This window comes from Colius striatus, chromosome 18 (assembly GCF_028858725.1).
Source record: "Colius striatus isolate bColStr4 chromosome 18, bColStr4.1.hap1, whole genome shotgun sequence".
Classification (NCBI taxonomy): domain Eukaryota; kingdom Metazoa; phylum Chordata; class Aves; order Coliiformes; family Coliidae; genus Colius; species Colius striatus.
The window spans coordinates 9,544,864-9,564,669 of record NC_084776.1 but is presented as its reverse complement, the minus strand read 5'-3'; the positions used below and the strand labels follow the sequence as shown (position 1 = coordinate 9,564,669).

At 43.8% G+C, this 19,806-nt stretch overlaps 1 protein-coding gene across 5 annotated transcripts; it reads right to left on the bottom strand.

The window, feature by feature from the left end:
• Positions 1-353: 353 nt before the first annotated feature.
• On the bottom strand, positions 354-13,497 carry LOC104562565 (myosin heavy chain, skeletal muscle, adult). 5 transcript variants are annotated; one of them, XM_062010627.1, is made up of 38 exons: positions 13,294-13,497; positions 13,062-13,205; positions 12,812-12,968; positions 12,100-12,127; positions 11,890-12,001; positions 11,708-11,800; positions 11,521-11,584; positions 11,317-11,415; positions 11,120-11,223; positions 10,898-11,036; positions 10,526-10,644; positions 10,280-10,429; positions 9,377-9,547; positions 8,921-9,257; positions 8,766-8,815; positions 8,251-8,338; positions 8,048-8,165; positions 7,746-7,869; positions 7,524-7,660; positions 7,167-7,422; positions 6,140-6,382; positions 5,757-5,933; positions 5,529-5,674; positions 5,352-5,442; positions 4,875-5,264; positions 4,636-4,762; positions 4,349-4,467; positions 3,859-4,055; positions 3,413-3,596; positions 3,161-3,326; positions 2,863-2,987; positions 2,394-2,702; positions 2,056-2,259; positions 1,637-1,762; positions 1,371-1,541; positions 1,180-1,284; positions 955-1,050; positions 354-509 (listed from the first exon to the last, which is right to left on the bottom strand). In XM_062010627.1, the coding sequence occupies exons 1-38, from the start codon at positions 13,495-13,497 to the stop codon at positions 354-356; spliced, it is 5,826 nt and encodes a 1,941-aa protein (XP_061866611.1). The 5 variants fall into 5 exon arrangements, with proteins under 5 accessions (XP_061866611.1, XP_061866612.1, XP_061866613.1 ...); XM_062010628.1 differs by having other exon boundaries at positions 8,766-8,842; positions 8,951-9,257; XM_062010629.1 differs by having other exon boundaries at positions 8,766-8,840; positions 8,955-9,257.
• Between the last annotated feature and the right edge of the window lie 6,309 nt (positions 13,498-19,806).

The window sequence follows — 19,806 nt, the reverse complement described above, 5'->3', positions numbered from 1 at the left end:
TTACATTTCAGTTCCATATATGGGAAACACTGTGGCGTGGTGCAACGTTTTTTTGTCCCTAATGGCTGTACTGTTACAGTAGCTGGAGTAGTACAGTTTCTAGATTTGACCCAAGAAAACTAATTTCTGGAACTTATCCGTGAAAATCAATTGTTTTCAAACAAATTTCCCAAACTTAAGTAACTGCAGAGTAGAATGATAACAACCAAAGCCACTGCTTCTGCTGTGCAAAGGAATCTACAGTCTTTATTCTCTAAACATTGACATTGTTACAAAGACTAATTTGAGAAGAAAGAAGCAGAGGGTTCACATTTTGTGCATCCCTCAGGTCACTTTGCTACCTCAGGACAGCCTCACTCTTCCTCTCCTATCTTCTTGCTGTGAATCTCTCGGCTCTTCACACGGAGCTTGTTGACCTGCGACTCTGCAATGTCAGCCCGCTCCTCGGCTTCCTCCAGCTCGTGCTGGATCTTGCGGAACTTGGAGAGGTTGACATTAGACAGCTCCTCCTGTGCAGGGAGAGGAGTTGGTGGTGAGGAGCCTGAGGCAGAGCCTGCACTCCTCCTGTGGCCTGGCCTTGCACGGCTGTGGCCCTTCCTGGGGTAGGCACGAACCTCCATCCCCCAGCCTCCACCTGACCTCTAAAGGTCAGCCTCACACACACCTCCCCATCCTCCCTTATACAGAGGACTTGACAAGCTCCTACACCTGATAAGCTTCATCAATACTGTGTCATACCTCAGGAGCTATTTCATCACTTGGTCTTCTAATTTATGTACTTATTCTTCCACTTATTTGGTGCTCAGGTATCAGGGGGATTTCTCTGGATGGAAAGACCCTAAACCCCTCTATTGTTTATCACTACCATTTTCTAAATTGCTGATATTAATCGCCTCAACAACTGTGTGACACTCACAGAAAGCAACAACTGCATATTTTCCAAGCAATACTTACAGCCTCCTCAGCTTGTCTCTTGTAGGATTTCACCTTCATTTGCAGCTTGTCCACCAGATCCTGCAGCCTGAGAATATTCTTCCTGTCTTCCTCAGACTAGAGGGGTTGGCAAACAGGAGAGAGACTGAATTGGTTTCCCCACAATGCAAATTCCCCTGGGCTGCTAAGTGCAAAGAATATTTAGTTCCTGTGGGAGAGTCAGCCCAAGGAGGCCTCCTGCCTTACCTGGTAGGTCAGCTCCTTCACCCTCCTCTCGTACTTGCGCACACCCTTCACGGCTTCAGCGCTGCGCTTCTGCTCAGCATCAACCTCCCCTTCCAGCTCCCGCACCTGCAATCACAAGACCATCCTTGCAGCTTCTCTGGTGTCTTTCCAAGGGACATGCTCACTCAGGCACAAATAAAAGCCTCACTCACTCTGGCCTCCAGCTTCTGGATTTGCTTCTTGCCTCCCTTCAGTGCCAACTGCTCGGCCTCATCCAGACGGTGCTGCAGGTCCTTCACCGTCTGGTCCAGGTTCTTCTTCATCCTCTCCAGGTGGGCGCTGGTGTCCTGCTCCTTCTTCAGCTCTTCTGCCATCATGGCAGCCTGAGGACACAAAAGGATCAAAGCCATTTTGGGATTGGAGGTACTTTGGGTGGAGAACACAACCATCACCAGGAGGGAAAGGAGCCCCAACTCACATCAGTGATGGCCTTCTTGGCCTTCTCCTCAGCATTGCGGGCTTCCTGGATCGTGTCCTCCATTTCACCCTGAATTTGGGCAATGTCTGTTTCCAGCTTCTTCTTGGTGTTGATCAAGCTGGTGTTCTGTATAAAGAGAGATGACAAGACATGTATTCCAAAGCCTGTAACACCAAACATACAGCTTTAGGCAAGTCTTCACTGTTCAAGTTTGGAATTAAAAATCTGGAACTCATTTTTAAATGGATGATTACAAAATGTCAGATCTGGGTTTAGGCAACTAGCTCTGGGCACACCTTCCCATGTGGATCACAATGCAAAAGCCATTCCACACCATTGTCTTGCCCTCTCCTCTGGTATGTAGCAGCCCTCTGTGCTTCTTAAGTGTCAACACAACTGTTATTGCACCAAGTGCAGACCTGTGTATGGAGGAGCTGCACACGTTCAGTGGCATCCACAAGCTCCTGCTCAGCCACTTTCCTCGACCGCTCTGTCTGCTCCAGAGCTGCCCGTAGCTCCTCAATTTCAGCCTGCAGCAGGTTTGCTCTGCGCTCCACCATGGCCACCTGCTCCTTCAGGTCCTCCTGGGTCCTGACAGCATCATCCAAGTGGATCTGGGTGTCCTGTAAAAGAGGACAGATTGGGAGTAATACTTTTCCTATTCCTTTGTTTCCTATTTTTCAAATCAATATAGAACTGACAGCACAGAAAACATTTTAGCTGTTTCAGAAACCAGTCCACCCATGTTTCATTGTACCTTCAGTACTGCCTGTGTGTTTCTCAGGTTCTTTTGTGCCTCTGCAGCCATGCGGTTGGCATGGCTCAGCTGGATCTCCATTTCATTCAGGTCTCCCTCCATCTTCTTCTTCAGCCTAACGGCTTCATTCCTGCTCCTGATCTCAGCATCCAGGGTGCTCTGCATGGACTCCACAATTCTGAGGTGGTTCCTCTTCATCTGATCAATTTCCTCATCTTTCTCTGCTATCTTCCTGTCAATCTCTGACTTGATCTGGTTGAGCTCAAGCTGGAGGCGCAGGATCTTCCCCTCTTCATGTTCCAGGGAAGCCTGGAAAAATCAGCAGGAACAGTGACTTAAACAGTGATCTCCTTTATAAATAATCTCTTTGGCAGTACTTCATGAAATCTAGGCTTGCTTTCATGACATCTCTCCAGATATCCATATCTATAGTTTCAGTCTGTATAGGATTTATTAGCACTCTCCGTACCTCAGCTTCCTCCAGGGAGGCTTGGAGTTCAGATTTCTCCTGCTCAATCTGCTTCTTGACTTTCTCCAACTCATGAATTGCCTTTCCTCCCTCTGCAATCTGCTCTGTGAGGTCAGAAATCTCCTCTAAAAGAACAAAAACCAACAAAATGGTCAGGGACAGAGCAGATTCAGAAAGGCTCTGCCATCACCTGGGTAACAGGCAAACTTGCAGACCTGCAGGCACACACCATGGTGGAGCAGTGGGTAGTGCAGAGAAGTGAGAAAGCCCAGTCAGGAGCAGAGGGCCAGGGACTTACGCTGCAAGTTCTTGTTCTCACGCTTCAGCGTTTCCAAGTGGTCCAAGGACTCCTCATAGGCATTCTTCATCTTAAACAGCTCTGTGCTGAGTGAGCGAGACTCCTTCTGAGAGGCTTCCAGCTCAGCCTGAGTTTCCTCATACTTCTGCTTCCATTCTGCCAGGATCTGGAGAGAAACGGGGTGTGAGTATTTATGTAGATATCAGGAAGAGATGCTTTGCCCAGGAGCCCCATGAGTGAAGCCCAAAAGACCTTGTCAAAGTTCTTCTGCTTCTTATCCAGAGCTGCACAGGCAGCATTTGCTCTCTCCACATCAATCATCAGATCCTCCACTTCATTCTGCAGCCTCTGCTTTGTCTTCTCCAGGGAGGCACATTTGGCATTGACAGCTTCAACGTGTTCCTCTGCATCCTGCAGGCGCTGTGCCAGCTTCTTCCTGGGAGGAGATGAGCACAGGTCATGGTTACTATTAGAGTCTCCCACATCTGTGTGCTTGCACCTACTGAGTATCTGACCTGTTTTAGCATTTCTGGCCCTTTAGGCAACATTTGCTTTCCAATTCCTTTTCCTCTGTCTCCCTCATTCCCTCTACCACCTCTTCACTTCTCTGTCATAACCGTCTGTCAGACACTCTACTTTTCAAGTTTCCTTGACAGTCTGTCTTTTCCAGCCATTCAGGATCCCACTTCCCCACGTACTTGGCCTCCTCCAGCTCCTCGGTGCGCTGAATAGCGTCCGTCTCGTATTTGGTTCTCCACTGGGCCACTTCGCTGTTGGCCTTGGACAGGGCCCGCTGCAGCTCCCCCTTGGCTTCCTGCTCCTCCTCATATTGTTCCCGGAGCAAGTCGCAGTCGTGGCGAGCAGACTGCAAGGCGTGGGCCAGGGCACTCTTGGCCTACAGCAACAAAAGTATTGGGATGACGAATGGAATTATTCTGATAAATATCCTGATTGAAATATTATTGCACACTGGGTTGTTCTTCTATGTAAAATGAGAACAATACATTGTGAGAGTAAAGAAGCTGCGATTAACAAAAGAAATGGGTAAATTCTAGTGAATAGCTAACAGGAGAAGATTTGCAGCAAATTATATAAGTGTTTTTTCTTGTCTCATCATGATTCTGTAGTTGTATAAGAGTGAATTAGGAGAGTATAAGACATAAAACAAAATATGGGAAGTGTTCTCACCTTTATCTCTTCCTCTAGGTGCCTCTTGAGTTCCTCAATCTGCTGGGTGAATGCCTGCTTGCCTCTTGACAGCTGTGAAAGCAGAGCATCCTTCTCCTCCACCTGCCGTGAGTATTCACCTGGGAGAGTTTGCAGATACATAAGCCTTTCATTGACTTTGACAACAGTATTGGTGGATATTTGAGGCTGGTTAGAAGAGCATGAAAGGGGAGGCATGCCGGACGGACAGTGTGCCCAGAGGGGTTGTTTCTGTATGCATTTGTACATGAGAGATGTGTATGTCTTACCTGCTTCTGTCTGCAGACGAGCTCTTTGAGCATTGAGGTCATTGATCATGCGCTGATGCTCTTCTTCCTTTGTCTTAATCTCACTCAGCTGATCTTCCAGTGTGCGACACATCTTCTCCAGATTTGCCTGTGTGTCAAAACACGGAAGAGGAAGTGTTAACCATTCACAGTCATAATAGCAGGTGCAAGAAGCTGTAAAATACAGCTTCCATTGGAGCAGAAATAAGGTATTTGTGTACCTTGGCTTTGGAGACAGACTCCATGTTACTGGCCAAGTCGTCAATCTCCATCTTGAGCTCACTCTTCTCCTTCTCCAGCTTCTGCTTCACTCGCTGCAGGTTGTCGATCTGCTCCCCAAGCTCGGCTGTGCTGTCCGCGTGCTTCTTGCGCAGGGCGGCAGCCGTGGCTTCGTGCTGCAGCGTGGCCTCTTCCAGGTCACGCCGCATCTTCTGGAACTCCGCCTCACGCTTCTTGTTCATATCGATCTGAGCTGCTGTCGCCCCTCCTGCCTCTTCCAGCCGCTCGCTGATCTCCTCCAGCTCCCTGGAGAGGTCAGCCCGGTGCTTCTCTGCTTTTGCCCGAGACGTTCGCTCGGCCTCAATTTCCTCCTCCAGTTCCTCAATACGAGCCTGGGAACATTTGGGACCCTTCACAGCCCTGCCCTGCTGCTACCTGACCTGAGAGCAGGTGAAGGAGGGCAAGGAACAGAGACTTGCCTGCAGCTCCTTGATCTTCTTCTGTAACTGCATGCCCAGAGCTTGCTCATCTTCGATTTTGCTCTGGATCTGGCTGATTTCAAAGTCTTTCCTTTGGGCAAAGCAAACTGTGTTAGAGCTCCAAGAAAATGACAAGTGCAGCAGCCCAGTGCTCAGGTGCCCCACAGCCACACTCACTTCTTCAGTTTCTCATCCAGCTGCTGCTTATCATTTTCCAAATCCATGATGCTGTCATGGGCCAGCTTCAGGTCTCCTTCGAGTTTCCTCTTGGCTCTCTCCAGGTCCATGCGCAGTTTCTTTTCTTGCTCCAGGGACCCTTCCAGCTATAGAGAAGACCATCAGTACTCAACTGGATGTGTCTGACCGTGTGACAGCATTAATCTTTTGATATGCATTTGTACTTACATCATCCACTTGCTGCTCCAGCTTGGTTTTAGCTTTGGTCAGCGTGTTGACTTTGTCCTCTTCTGCCTGCAGGTCGTCCAGTGTCTGCTGATGGGCCTCTTGGAGGGCTTTCTTCTCTTTTGTCAGCTTGGCAATGGTCTCATCCAGAGCTGCCATCTCCTCTGTGAGGTTTTTCACCTGAAAATATGAGGCAGTGTCAAAATATTTTAGATAACATATTCACTGGTGTAGTGGCATTTTCACTTTGCCACGTTTTGCCAAGTGTGTAGTTTATCCTTTGGATGCTCAGCTTAAGATTTTCTAAAGTCAGCATGTTTCTTGGTAGTAGGCTGTTATTCTGAGAGTCAGTGATTCCTTTTATTTGACTCCCCAGGTGTGTATACCTTGTTTTCAGTGGCATGTTTTTCCTTCTCAACCTTGGCCAATGTTAACTCAAGGTCATCAATATCTTTCTTCAGCTCTGAACATTCATCCTCCAATTTCCTCTTCTTGGCTGTCAGCTCAGCATTAATTTCCTCTTCATCCTCAGCCCTTTCAGTCACCTCCTTTACTTTGGCTTCCAGCTGGATTTTTGTTTTGATGAGCTGGTCACACCTTTCCTCAGCATCAGCTAAAGCATCAGCTTCCTGAGAGGAAAATACAGGAAAAGTTATTTCATTCTGACGGAACAAATGTGCATCAGAAATTAGATATTTACAAGTTTTTAATAACTTTTTTTTCCTTTACCTTTCTTCTGTCTAGCTCCATTATGTTTCACCTTGTTTGGTGGCTGACTGGGATTCAACAAATGTTTTGTTTTTCCCTTATAAAGTGAACGTATTGTATAATATGCTATATTCAAAGTGATAAGGAACCATTGAGAAATATAAATAAGTACATAATTGAGATCGTATTTGAATTCCCATTAGTAGATATATACCCAGGAAATAAAGTCAGTGGTCACTGGGACAAGATACTTCTTTTCCTGAAATGGTCACTTCAACTCAAGTGTACTTCCTAAATTTGGCCCAAGTTCCTAGTGGCCCAGTGGTACTGGAGACAAAAATACAAGGCTGGCACTGGAGTCACAGGACATAATGGGCATCTGTATATTCTGGGAGTAGTAGATACAGGAGCTCAGGTGAGATATGCTGTTGGAAATGCCACCAGGATATTAATTTCCACAGTGGAATTATGGCAGAATAGTCAGTCAATTGAATCGCTTAAACTCAACTTTGTAAAAGTGAGTTTGAGTGGGGAAATAACGTGGCTTGAATTTTGTGTTAGTTATATGGTATTCACCTTAAAAGAATTTGGAATATTTTGGAGAGATGCATGTTAGGGAAGAAGAGGTAAATCTTACTCGTTTCCTCTGTAAAAATTTTGAAAAATAAATTTACATTTAAAACATTTAAAAATAACGTTACTCACAGCCTGCACTTGGAGCTGCAGATCGTTTTTCTCCTGCACCAGTTTCACCATTTTCTCCTCCAGCTCCTTCCTCTTTGCCTCTGACTTGGCAAGCTCCTCCTTGGTTTTCTCAAACTCCTCCTTCATGTTGGCCATCTCCTTCTCAGATTCTGCACTCTTCAGCAAGGGCTTGATCTTGAAGAACAGCTTCATCCAGGGCCAGTGCTTGACATTCATGAATGCACGAATGTTGTACTGGATGCAGAAGATGGACTCTCTGAAACATGATTAAAGTGTATGTTGCATATTTTCAGCATGATAAATGCCAAAACTTCCCTCTAGGTACAGTGACTTTAACTGAAAGTGAGGAATGCCTACCTCCTCTCCACCATTCTCCGGTACTCCACTCTCATGAGGTAACCCCTACACATGGCCTGTGTGCGGGTGATGAGCTGTGCCAGCTTCTCATCCCTCATCTCCTCCAACAGCCCCAGCAGACCAGCTTTGAAGAACACCTTGAGAAAGGGAATGTTGCAGCACATCACTGTCAGGCAGAGCAAAGCCTGAGCCCATGGTGAGTGAGTCAAGGAGGGTTTGTACCTTGGTGTGCCCAAATTTGTACTGAGTGTGATCCACATCGATTGACCCAAGAAGCTTCTCAGAAGCCTTCTTGCTATCAATGAACTGTCCCTCTGGGATAGCACTGGCATTAAGCACCTTGTATCTGTGAAAAGAGAAAAAGGCAGAAAAGGCTATTTTCTTTCCTAGTCAACACACAGCAGCTGCTGCACCTCACCAGTTCATCTATAGCAATGTTTTGACAACAGAGTGCAGCCTGATTGAACCTATAGGAATGAGCCAACTTTTTCTTTTCCTGATGCTGAGAAGTGCAGTGCTGTTACCTCTGTTTGAAGTCAGCATAGAGGACTCTGCTGGGAAAACCTTTCCTGCAAATTCTGATGCCTTCCAGCACACCATTACACCGCAGCTGGTGAAGTACCAGTTCATGCTCCATGGCACCTAGAAATTTGGAGCAGTAATGAAGAGCAGGCTAGAGGGGAATGGAGGTGTCAAAGCAAGTTCTCCTTGTGCTAGGGTATCTTACCAGGTGTTTTTGTTTCATTTGGGATGATGCAGCGGACAAAATGGGGGTGAGTGCTCCGTAGGTTGGTCATCAGCTTGTTTAAGTTCTCCTGTGGGACCAAGATTTAACATGTGTTTATTTGAAATACAAAAACCCGTAATTCTTACGTTCTTTGAACTTAGCATCTCTGTCATTGGAGATACACTGGGCTGAAAATCATCACATTCTAATACTTATATTAATAGCTTAATCTCTCTTATTCTAAGCATTGAACATCACCTTTTAGGATAAAAAAACAGTAGCCATCATCCCAATGATATTTAGAGGTCAGGCAGGAGGGTACTTAATGTTTTTATGAGAAATTTTATGTTTCTATGAAGTGTAATGTTAACGGAATTTGTACAGTGATTTGTGGGATTTCTTTTAAAGGGCAATTTGAATGAAAGTTGTTTGGGTTTTTTTTACTGTGTCTGAGCCAGTTAAAAATTCTCTTTGACTTTAATTTGCATACATGTGAAAACAAAATATTTACATACGCGGAAAAGAGCTGAGACAGTCTGGAAAGAAGAACCCTTCTTCTTGCCACCTTTCTTGCCACCGCCACCACCAGCCTCTGATAAAGTGAAGATAATGAAACATTTATGGCTATGGATTTCATTCATGATTCCACAAATTTGCAAAGCCATTGTACACCAAAGGGATGGTATTTCAGAGAACTGACCTGCCTCTCCTCCAGCAGAGGCAAAAAGTAATGCTAGTGTCTTCACTGATGATTTCTGATACAGCCCAATGACAGTTTCATTCAGAGGGTCCTTGTTCTTCTCCAGCCAGCCAGTGATGTTGTAGTCCACTGTGCCAGCGTAGTGCACCAGGGAGAAGTGAGCCTCAGCCTTGCCTTTGCCAGGTTTGGGTTTCTGGAAGTTGTTGGACTTGCCCAGATGCTGGTCATAGAGCTTGTTCTTGAAAGAGGTGTCAGTTGCCTTGGGGAACATGCACTCCTCTTCCAGGATGGAGAAGATGCCCATGGGCTGGAAGATGATTAAAAGGCAGCAAGAATCTCAGTTTAAAAAAGAGCTTCCTTCACTGGACAGTATTAATTCTCACAGGGTTTGTCGTTCTGCTTAGCAGAGTAAATTGTACATCTTACCTTCTCAATGAGCTCAATGCAGGCAGCCAGGTCCATCCCAAAGTCAATGAATGTCCATTCAATTCCCTCTTTCTTGTACTCCTCTTGTTCCAGCACGAACATGTGGTGGTTGAAGAACTGTTGCAGTTTCTCATTGGTGAAGTTGATGCACAGCTGCTCCAGGCTGTTGAACTGCGCAGTGCAAATTCAAGATTTACTTATCCTCAAGGTGAAGAACTGCCTGTATAGATTTCTCCTCTGCACTCAGAATCCCAAGCAATCATGCCCAGGTAAAATAAAGCTGTTTTAAAATGTTAAAACGTCCCTTTAACTATTTTTAAAGTGGAGGATTTGTTTGGTTTTGGGTTTTTTTTTGCTCTTTGCTACTGGAATTATATTTACTAATATAATTTATTTTGAAATCAAATTCTGAAAAGGTTTGCTAGTCTTATTCCTATCATTCCTATCATTCTTTCATTTTGTATTATGTAAATTTTCCTATTCCCCTTAAAAAATGGGACAGTCAGTGTTTGCCAGTCCAGGCTTGGACTCAGATAGCTTCCCCAAACATCTGTAGAATGTCTCTGCACCAATGCACTCTTCTTGTTAGACTCACCCTTTGGATCTTCAGAAGCAAAGGATTTACATTATTTTTCCAAAGTCTTGGCTCTGTTTTCATAGAATAATAATGACTGGAAAAGAGCTTTAAGGTCATTGAGTCCAAGCAGTAACCTCACACTGCACAAAAAGCAGTGACAGTAACAAGGAGAGCATTTCCATAGAATAAAAAATAAACACTTCAAAAACCTCACAAAACTAGATTTGAAGTTACAAGTGAATGGAATATTCCCACCATAATTCTCCAGACTGTCTTGAATCCTATTTGACTTTTGAGAATTTGACTATGATTTCTGTAGTACTTACATCAAAGATCTCAAAGCCAGCAATGTCCAGGACACCAATGAAGTACTGTCTGGGCTGCTTCGTATCCAGTTGTTGGTTGATACGAACAACCATCCACAGGAACATCTTCTCATAGACAGCTTTTGCCAGAGCACCCACTGAATTGTTCACCTAAACCAAAGAACAGTGGAGCAGAAGGAAAGTAATATCCAGAGCAAATACTAAGTGATACAAGACAGAGGTTCCCAGTCACCAGCTGCTTGTTACCTGCTGCACAGTTTGACCTTTGGTCACATATTCATTCCCAACCTTGACTCGGGGATAGCAGAGGGCCTTCAGCAGGTCTGCTGAGTTCAGACCCATCAGGTAGGCAGCCTTGTCAGCAACTGTACACAGAGAGGGAGACAGTGAAAAAGGAGAAGGGATCAGAGAAAGCAGATGTCTCAAAGATCAAACTGTTTCAGCACTGCAATATTGTGGTAGCTTGAAGGAAACTTAGAAACATGAATGTGATTCTAAAATGCTTGTGAAATTTAACTTTTGTATACTTATGTAAGATAAATGGAACAGGGAAACTGAATGTGAGCTGCCAGCTGTGTCACTGTTTCTGTTATTGGGTGTTCTAGATTTTGTTAGTACCTTCTGTGCCATCAGGCTCTGCCTGCTCCTCACGCTGCTTCTGCTTGAACTTCAAGTTCCCATAGTGCATGACAGCCCCTGTCAGCTTGTAAATGGCTGTTTTCTCATCAGCAGTGAAGCCCAGAATGTCAATAGCACTCTGTCAACAGAATCAGTTAAATAAACTATCTCTGGGCTACTAAATGGAACTTTCATGATACCAATATGCTCTTTGTCACTTACATCTGTAGCCATCAGCTCCTCTTGGTCATTAATGCTGGCAACAGTGATCTCACCTTGACTCACAAATTGGTAGTCATATGGGTTGGTGGTAATGAGGAGCATGTCTGTAAAGAGAAGTAGGACATATCTGCGCATAAGAATGAAGACACATGCTAAACATATCTAGATTCCATCAAACAGTAAATGCTATTTCCTACCAATTAGCTCTGGCTTCTTGTTGGACATGATCTGATAGAATATGTGGTAGCTTCTTTCTGCTTTCAGCTGGAAAGTGACTCTGGACTTCTCCAGCAGATCTGTCAAGGTCAAAATTAGACAAAGTTGGACAAAGTTAGGCCTGAGAATGAACACTGAGGTGGAAAGGGAGGAAGAAATGTTGATTATGTCAGACGGTCTCTTACAAGTCTCAATGTCAGCAGAAGCCAGTTTGCCTGTGGCACCAAAGTGGATTCTGATGAATTTACCCTGTTCAGGAGAAACAGAAGCACTTCAGCCTGGATGCATTGCATTACCATCTCCTTCTCAGAACATACCACTAGTCCATCACTACTCTTATTACGAGTGATTTTGTCTAAGGCAACAACTTACAAAGCGTGAGGAGTTGTCGTTCCTCACGGTCTTGGCATTTCCAAAGGCCTCCAGCAGTGGGTTGGCGCTGATGATTTGATCCTCAAGCGTTCCCTGCAGGATGATAATTATTGATGGGCATCTGTTGCAAAAATCACATCAGGAACAGAGAAAAGCATCCATTCCAGACAGTGTCTGTTTACCTGCATTTTGCCTGACTGCTCCTCTTTCTTCTTCTCCCCACTGGCTGCAATTGTTGCAAAGTACTGGATGACACGCTTTGTGTTCACAGTCTTCCCTGCACCGGATTCTCCGCTGCCAAACCAAAGAGAGAAGCAGAGAGCATGTGGTCAGGCAGGAGGTGGCCTGGCCCTGGGCAGCCCTGCAGGGCCTCGAGGAGGCGGTGTACATACGTGATCAGGATCGACTGGTTCTCGCGATCTGTGGGAGAGACAGAAACAAGTAGACTTTGTAAGTGAAGAACACAAAATGACCGAGAATTAATGCAACTAATGTAAATTACGACAAGAAAAATGTCTGCATGCTTTTTCCTTTGCTTACTAGTGTTTTCAAAATCTTAGTTCCTTGCAAATTAATGCTTTCCCATGAACACTTCACTACTGTACTCTTTGCAGTCTTTTTTTCTCCTGCATAGAGTAAATTGTTTCCAGTTTTGTTGTTTTAATTTTCCACTATGTTCCACATAGCCTATTTGGCTTTCAGAAATACTGACATGAAAATAACCCATTTAAATTAGCAATGATTAATGGTGTGACTGAAGTAAAACTTTAATGATATGTTAAGAAAATATCAGCATATTTATCAGGGAATGTCTGTTATTACTTCTAAAAAGTATTTTTGATGGAATCACTGTGACAGCCACTCATCTATTAGCATGCACTTAAAACCAATGAAAAAGCAAAATGCCAAAACACCCCATGGAGTCCAGGGGTGTATTTCATTTAACATAGTAGAAACAAAGGTGTGAAGAGGACAAACCACACAGTAGTGTGTGTGCAGCAGAACCATGAACTCTTTGAAAAACTCTACTCTTATTATTGAGACAGAGTATCCCCTCAGAGAATTTCATGGTACAATCCTTCTGAGACAGGTGGAGTGACTCACCAGTCAGCATGAACTGATAGGCGTTGTCAGAGATGGAGAAGATGTGTGGAGGGGCCTCCTGGCGCTTCTTGCCTCGGTAGGCCAACACCACCTCCGGGTTGTACACCGGCAGCCACTTGTAGGGGTTGACGGTGACGCAGAAGAGACCCGAGTAGGTCTGTGGGGAAGGGAGACAGCACGTTGGCTTCCCCTGAGGCTGGCAGAGCAGCTCGTCCTGGCTACCCACAGGAAGCCTGCTGCTGGTACTCACGTAGATCATCCAGGCTGCGTAACGCTCTTTGAGGTTGTACAGCACGGCGGGCTCGTGGAGGTGGGTCATCATGGCCATGTCCTCGATTTTGTCGTACTTGGGAGGGTTCATGGAGAAGATTTGATCTTCCTTGACGGTCAGAGTCTGTCAGAGGAAAGAATGATTCATGCATGTCAGCAACGAGCCCAGAGTGGCAACTAAATGTTGTTTGTAAATCGTGGTTTTTACTCACTTCTCCACCTTCAGTCTTGACAGTGACCTTCCCCGATTCTTTGCTCTGGATTGTCCCTTTTACAAAGGATTCCTTTGCATGCACCACAAAGACGGATGACTTGGCATCAAAGGGTTTGTTCTGGGCCTCGATTCTCTCCTTTTCTGATTTTCGGAGGTAAGGAGCTGCCTCCCCAAAGATGGCCATCTCAGCATCTGATGACATGGCTGCACTTTATGGAGGGGCCTCTCAGCAGAGATCACTGTGGAAGACCAGATGAGTTGTCCAAATGAGCCAACATTTTTTGTTGCCATGCAGCTTATTGAAAAACATAATCAGAATGTGTGATTTGGGAAGAGTCTCTGACAATTCTTTGGTCCACCTTTCTGTGCAAGGCTAGGCAAATGTTGGATTAAGCTACCCAGGCCTTTTCCAGTGGAGATTTGATTATCTCCAAGAATAGAGGTTCCTTACTCCCTCTGTAACCCTGCTCCACATCTGACTGTCCTTATGGTAGATTTTCTTTTCCTTATACCTGATCAAAACTTCTGTGGCTATCACATGTGTATTGTTTCTCATCCTTTTGCTTTGCTCATCTGAGGAAGATCTGGCTCTTTTTAATGTATAACAACTCTTTTTTTCTTGAAGAGAACAGTAAGACATTTTAATTTTAACAAGCTACATTTTAATTTTGTCTCCAGAGTGGACTAATCCCACCCTTCCAGTCTCTGCCCCTACGTCATTTGCTCCCATCTATGATGAAAATTCTGCACTTAATTAATTCCAATCTGTCAATGTCTTTCTTGTCAGAGGGGAGCACCAAACTGAACACAGTGCTGCAGATACAGGAGCTGAATGCAGAGGAAGAATCACTTCCTATAGCTGCTGACTATACTATTGTGAGTGCCTGATAATGTGCTGTTAGCATTCATTTCCCAAAATGCATACTGCTGACACACATGCACCAGGACACGTCTGCTTTTTGCAAAGATATTTTCTAGCCAAAATACAGCCAACATATCCTGTTGTATGAGACTGTTCTTTCCTACATGCATGACGTCATGCTGACTTTACTAAACTTCTTAAGGTTCACATCAGCTGGAGACTTTTGGGAGCCTTCTTAAGAATAACATTGATCTGTCGCATATTCATGAGTCCTTCAGTTTGATCTCATTGTCCTAGTTCCTCAAAATGCATTCCAGCCATCACTGTGGTTGCTAATTACAGAAAGGTAAATACAAATCCTAAGCTCCTAGCACTGACATAGTTCTGATACTGATGTGTTCTATAATGTGATTGTATTTTGAAAGTATCTTTCCAGATATCCACATACATTTAGAAAAGGACTAAGTCACTTATTGCTTGTCAACCTGAACAAGACAACTTCTACATTCTTTTCATATTCTGTTTCTAAGCCACTCAACCTCTCCTCAAAAAATTGCTCCTTCCAGTTAGATTGGTAGGTCCCAGGAGGCTGGAGATTTCACCAGGAAAATTTTAAATGTAAACTTTTGTGGAGTAACACTGAGGTATATAAGGACAGGTAACCCAATCAGTTAAAATGCTGCATCATCATTTACTTCTTTGTGTGCAATTTGTTTGTGAAAACAATTATATACAAAGTTAGAAACCTTAGCTCAAGAATTTACAAATGGAAGCTGGATATCTAAATGCAGAACTCAGTTTCCAAGGAAATGCCACATGCCTAGTAAGAGAAAGCATCTGAGTTCCTGGAAAGTTAAACATGCAACTTAAGCCACACAAATGTTGACATTTGTAGCATGCACATTTTCCACTTCACTCTGTTTTCTTTCAGAGGAATAGAAGGGATACTTTTTATTTTTACAGTTTGCCAAGTTTCCTAGTACAAGGTCCACATGTAGGTCATAACTCTGCAGTATTATCTGAAAATTATTTTCATATACGTTTTGACCAGTATCATATAGAGTGAGACATATAATTTGTTACAAACCTCTAAGACTTTGCGATTGTCTGCTCTGCTGTCTGGCTCTGTCTGGGTTTCATGCCAGAACAGATCATTTACTGCAGTGATCCATAATTAAACACAAGGAATCCCCAGGAAGCATTTCCTGGCATGACATGGGTGGCTAGTGGCTTGAAGCATAGGCACTTTGGAAAGCTTGCTTGCCATGAGCAGCCTACCCAGCCATCAGCATGCTGTATTTACAACTGAATAGTGGCCAGGAATATATGGGCATACAGCAATTGCCCCCCAAATCTTATAGAAATCTGTTCTAGAGAAATCTCCCACCTTTCTGTTGTCTGTCCCTTAAGGGTGAATAAATTGGAGTCTTACCTCTTATGATGTGAGACTATGTCTTGCAGGCTGGAAGACAAACAGTGCTGTAAAGCAGAAATGGCAGATCCTCATTATCGCTGCACAGAATTTCACAGACAAGTCACAAAGTGAAAATACCATCTTGCTTTATCTTACAGATATTAAATCCCTGCAGACAGAGGGCTAAGTGGGACATGTGGGCTGCAGGGACGTTATCCCCTTCTGCCAGCTGCAGACATACACTTACCATGAAGTTTTCTCTGGAGACAGGATAGCCCAGATTCGAGGACTCTTTTATAGAGTCTGGTCAGTGCATGCTGCAGATGCCTCCTCTGTGTTTGGGCAAAGCATTTTTGGCAAACCTTGTTTCTGGCAAAGCATTGTCTGGCAAACTGAACGAACTGAAAACTAGAAAGTGATGTTGCTAGATATAATTAGAAGATTTTGGTCTCTCACTAGCTATGTGAAGAAATCTCCTATAAATAATACGAGGAGATTCCTAAGGAGGGAATTTCAGCTAATGCTGACTAGAGGGATGAGGATAACTGCTAATAACTGTAGGCCATAGATGCTCCATGAATCTTAGGTAAGGGAGTAAGGACAATCAATCACTGGGAAAGCAGGGTGACATTTGGGTACATAGTTTAAGCTTTTCTGAGGCCACTATAAGTCTGATGACAGCTCTCCTTTTACAGAGCTCTCTACTTACAGACCTTGGATGTGAGATGTGAATTTTACTGTCATCTGCGCTGCTTATCATAATCATATTATTAAATATTACTCTGCTTTACTTCTTTCAGTTGTAACATAGCACAATGTATCAGGGAAAATAACTACCTTGAAGCAAACTAAGTGTTTGTTAAGTTGTATTCCATCTCCAACACTAAATTTCTGTTCCTTTGATTTAGTTACTCTAGGACCAGTTTTACTTTTTGGCATCCCAAAGAGCTCTCTAGCAATAAGATTTATAGCTAAAATCAATGTATTAAAAAATACTTTCTTTAGTGGTGCTTATTTCCTTGACAATCCTTAGTTCTTCCCTCAATAGAAAAAAACCCAGTAATCTGTCTCCTCTTAAAAAGGCAAATAGTACTATCTATCTTATCTCTCTTTGTATGGAAGTAATTATTTAGTTCTCATTAACTTTGACATTCTCCCTTATAATTTTCTAGTTCTACCTTCTCTCTCAAGATCTGATGACAAATAATGCTAATACTGTCACTGTATTAGGGTTGTTTTTCTTATGTACATTACTTGGCACTTATCAACATAATTTTTCCCAGTGTAAGTATCACAAAGTTCTTTCACAGCTATTCTCAATTTACTTTTTCCCATGAGGAAAACAAAAACTGTCATCAAGAATATTCTTGAGATATCTAGACGTGTTCTTTCAAGGCCAGAAGAATAGAATCCTGAACTGTCAGAGCCCTAACATGTAAGACTGAAATATGTGAAACTCTGTATGTAACGAGCGGTGATTTTACTTTATTGATGCATATGGCCAGGATGAAGTAGTGAGTAATTCAGGTAAAGAAAATGCTAGGAGGAATGAATAGGTGACTGAGGAGCTCATGGCAAAACTCAAGACATAAAGTCAGCATGTGGAGGATGGAAGCAAGTACAGGCAACCTGAGAGGAACGTGAGAGGCACTGTCCAAGCATTCAGCTATGAGATTAGGAAAGCCAAAGCTCAAACGGGATTGAATCTGTCAAAAGACGTCTAAGACAAGAAGACTGGTTTCTGTAAGTACTTAGGTGAAAGGAAAAAAAAAGGACGGAGAAAATGTGGGCCTTTTGCTGAAGTGGTCAGGACATGGAAAAGGCTAAAGTTCTGTGTGCTGCTAGAAAGACCTTTAGAAATGTCAGGTGTCAGAGAATAACATGAAGTCTGGAGCAAGGTAGACATGTCCTTGGTGGAAGAGAATCAGGTCGGGGAATACCTCAGCAAACTGGGCATGTAAAACTCCATGGGCCCTAAAGGGACACATCCACAGGTTCTGAGCGGGATGACTGATGCCATTGTGAGGTCATTCTTGACAACCTTTTATCAATCATGGCAATTAGCAGAAGTGCCCATAGGCTGGAGGAAAGAACCTGTAATTACTAATTTCAAGAAGAGAAAGAAGGAGGGTCCACAGACCTACAGGCCAATCAGCCCCACCTGAATTATTGGGAAGCAGCTGAACCTGGAAGCCATTTCCAAGCACCTAAAGGACAAGAAATCATCAGGAGTAATGGGTATGGCTTCACCAAGAGGAAGTCGTGCCTGATCAGCCTTACCACATTCTATGATGAATGACTGGCCTTGAAGATGAGAGCAGAGTGATGGATATTGTTGACCTTGACTTCAAGAAAGCCTTTGATAGTGTCTCATAGAAGATCCTTGTAGAGAAGCCCACTGGAGAAATGTGGGCTAGATGAACAGTGAGATGGGTGGAATGACCAGACTCAAAGGGTGGTGACAAGTGGCACAAAGTGAAGCTGCAGACCATTAGCTAGCAGTGTACCCTAGGGGTTAATGCCAGGTCCAGTCCCGTTTAACATCTTTATTAATGAAGGAAACTCATGCAATTCAACAAGGAGCTTGCACCTGGGAAAGAGACCTCGGGTACCAATATTTTCCAGGAGTGACCTGGAAGGAAAGCAGATTTGCAGAAGAGGCTACCGAGGTGGACACCAAGCTGCACTTGAGAGACGTGTGTCCTTGCTTGTGTGTCTTTTTCAACGAGGTCCCTCATCATGAGTAGTTAAAGAAAGAAGCTATCATGGGAAAAGGATTACCCAGGAGCGTACAGGCCGGTCAGCCTCATCTCCATCCCTGGAAAGGTGATGGAACAACTCGTCCTGAATGTCATCACTAAACATATGAAGGAAAAGATAGTTATCAGAGGGAGTCAACACGTCAAGGCCACCGAGAGTAGGTCACATAGGAACTCATCCAGATAGGTTTTGAATGTTCCCAGAGACAGATAATTCCATTAAATGTTGAAGAGGAATCTGCACTGAAATGTAACCACTGCTTGTTCCTATTTCTGCACTTGCACAACTGTAGTACAGTGGGTTAGTACTGGAGAAGCACTGATTTACCATGTTCATGAATTCACCTAGGTGAAGGTTACCCAACCAATGTCCTCTCCTATGGAATGAAAAAAACATCAAAGCCTTTCTGTGATTCTGAGAAGCAAAAATAAAAAGGGAGTTGTTTTCGACAACCATTATTTCTCTACAGTTTTGTTTCCATACATCTGCAGGGCTGAGCTTCACCAAAGCTGGTAAGAAAAGTATAGTACCTCTGAAAGAGAAGAGGCAAATTTAAAGACATCTCTGGATACAGGCTGTCAAGCAATGTGGCTTGAGTGGAGCACTGGAGATCTGATCTTCCCCATGGAGATCATTCAGGTATGCTGAAAACAGATCCTTCTTGGGAAGAAGATAACAGAATTACAGAATGACAAAGTGGATGAGTTTTGAAGTGACCTCCATGGGTCATCTGGTCTAACCTCCTTGCCCAAGTAGGGCCACCTTGAGCAAGTTGCCACCTAGAGCCAAATCAGGCAACTCCCTCAGCTTTTGCCACAACTTACAACACAATTGCTTCTCCCCCATGTTCTGTGGTTATTGAAAAGAGTCTGAGAGAGAGACTAGTGCAGTTTGGATGGTGGAAGTAAGTAGAAATGTCTCAAGAACACCCATCTCTGTGAAACTTCACTTGTCATATAAGAGCCATAGTGAGAATTATGGGAATGAGCTCAATAATATCTGTATATTCCTGACCCAGGATCTTGTCTCTGACACTTGCCAAGAGAAGACTTTGAGTTAAAATATGGGAACATAGCAAATGTATAATGATCTTGCTAAGAGTATTCCCACAAGCCCTCTGATTTCTTGCTTAGAGTCTTTCTGAAACAGCAATAGTGTTTTTCTGGTTTACACCTGATTTCTTTTCTATGAATTTGTCCATTTCCTGGGGTTGGGTAGTTGTATACCCGAGGGACATGGGCCAGCGTACATGGGAATTTCTTCAACCAGTCCTGGAAGTGGAGGTTTGATTGGATTCACAAGTGAAGTAATTTTTCAAATGTCTTGCCCCAAAAATCATGTGATGAACTGTTGCTTGCTTATACCCAGCTCACAAAGTTATTCTGCAACTCTGAAGCCTACAGAAATGTCTTAAACAAAAAAGAAAAGCAAGAAGAAGAAAGGAGGGCAGGTGTTGCTGTTGGAGAGCTATAACT

Bases quoted from the DNA above. Each gene is read 5' to 3' on its own strand.
- LOC104562565 (XM_062010626.1), bottom strand. From the start codon at position 13,497: ATGTCATCAGATGCTGAGATGGCCATCTTTGGGGAGGCAGCTCCTTAC. The intron at 10,645-10,897 runs GTACTAACAAAA...CTCTGTGTACAG, and splicing joins AGAGCCTGATGGCACAGAAG to TTGCTGACAAGGCTGCCTAC. The intron at 3,327-3,412 runs GTCTTTTGGGCT...GTTTCTCTCCAG, and splicing joins AGCAGAAGAACTTTGACAAG to ATCCTGGCAGAATGGAAGCA.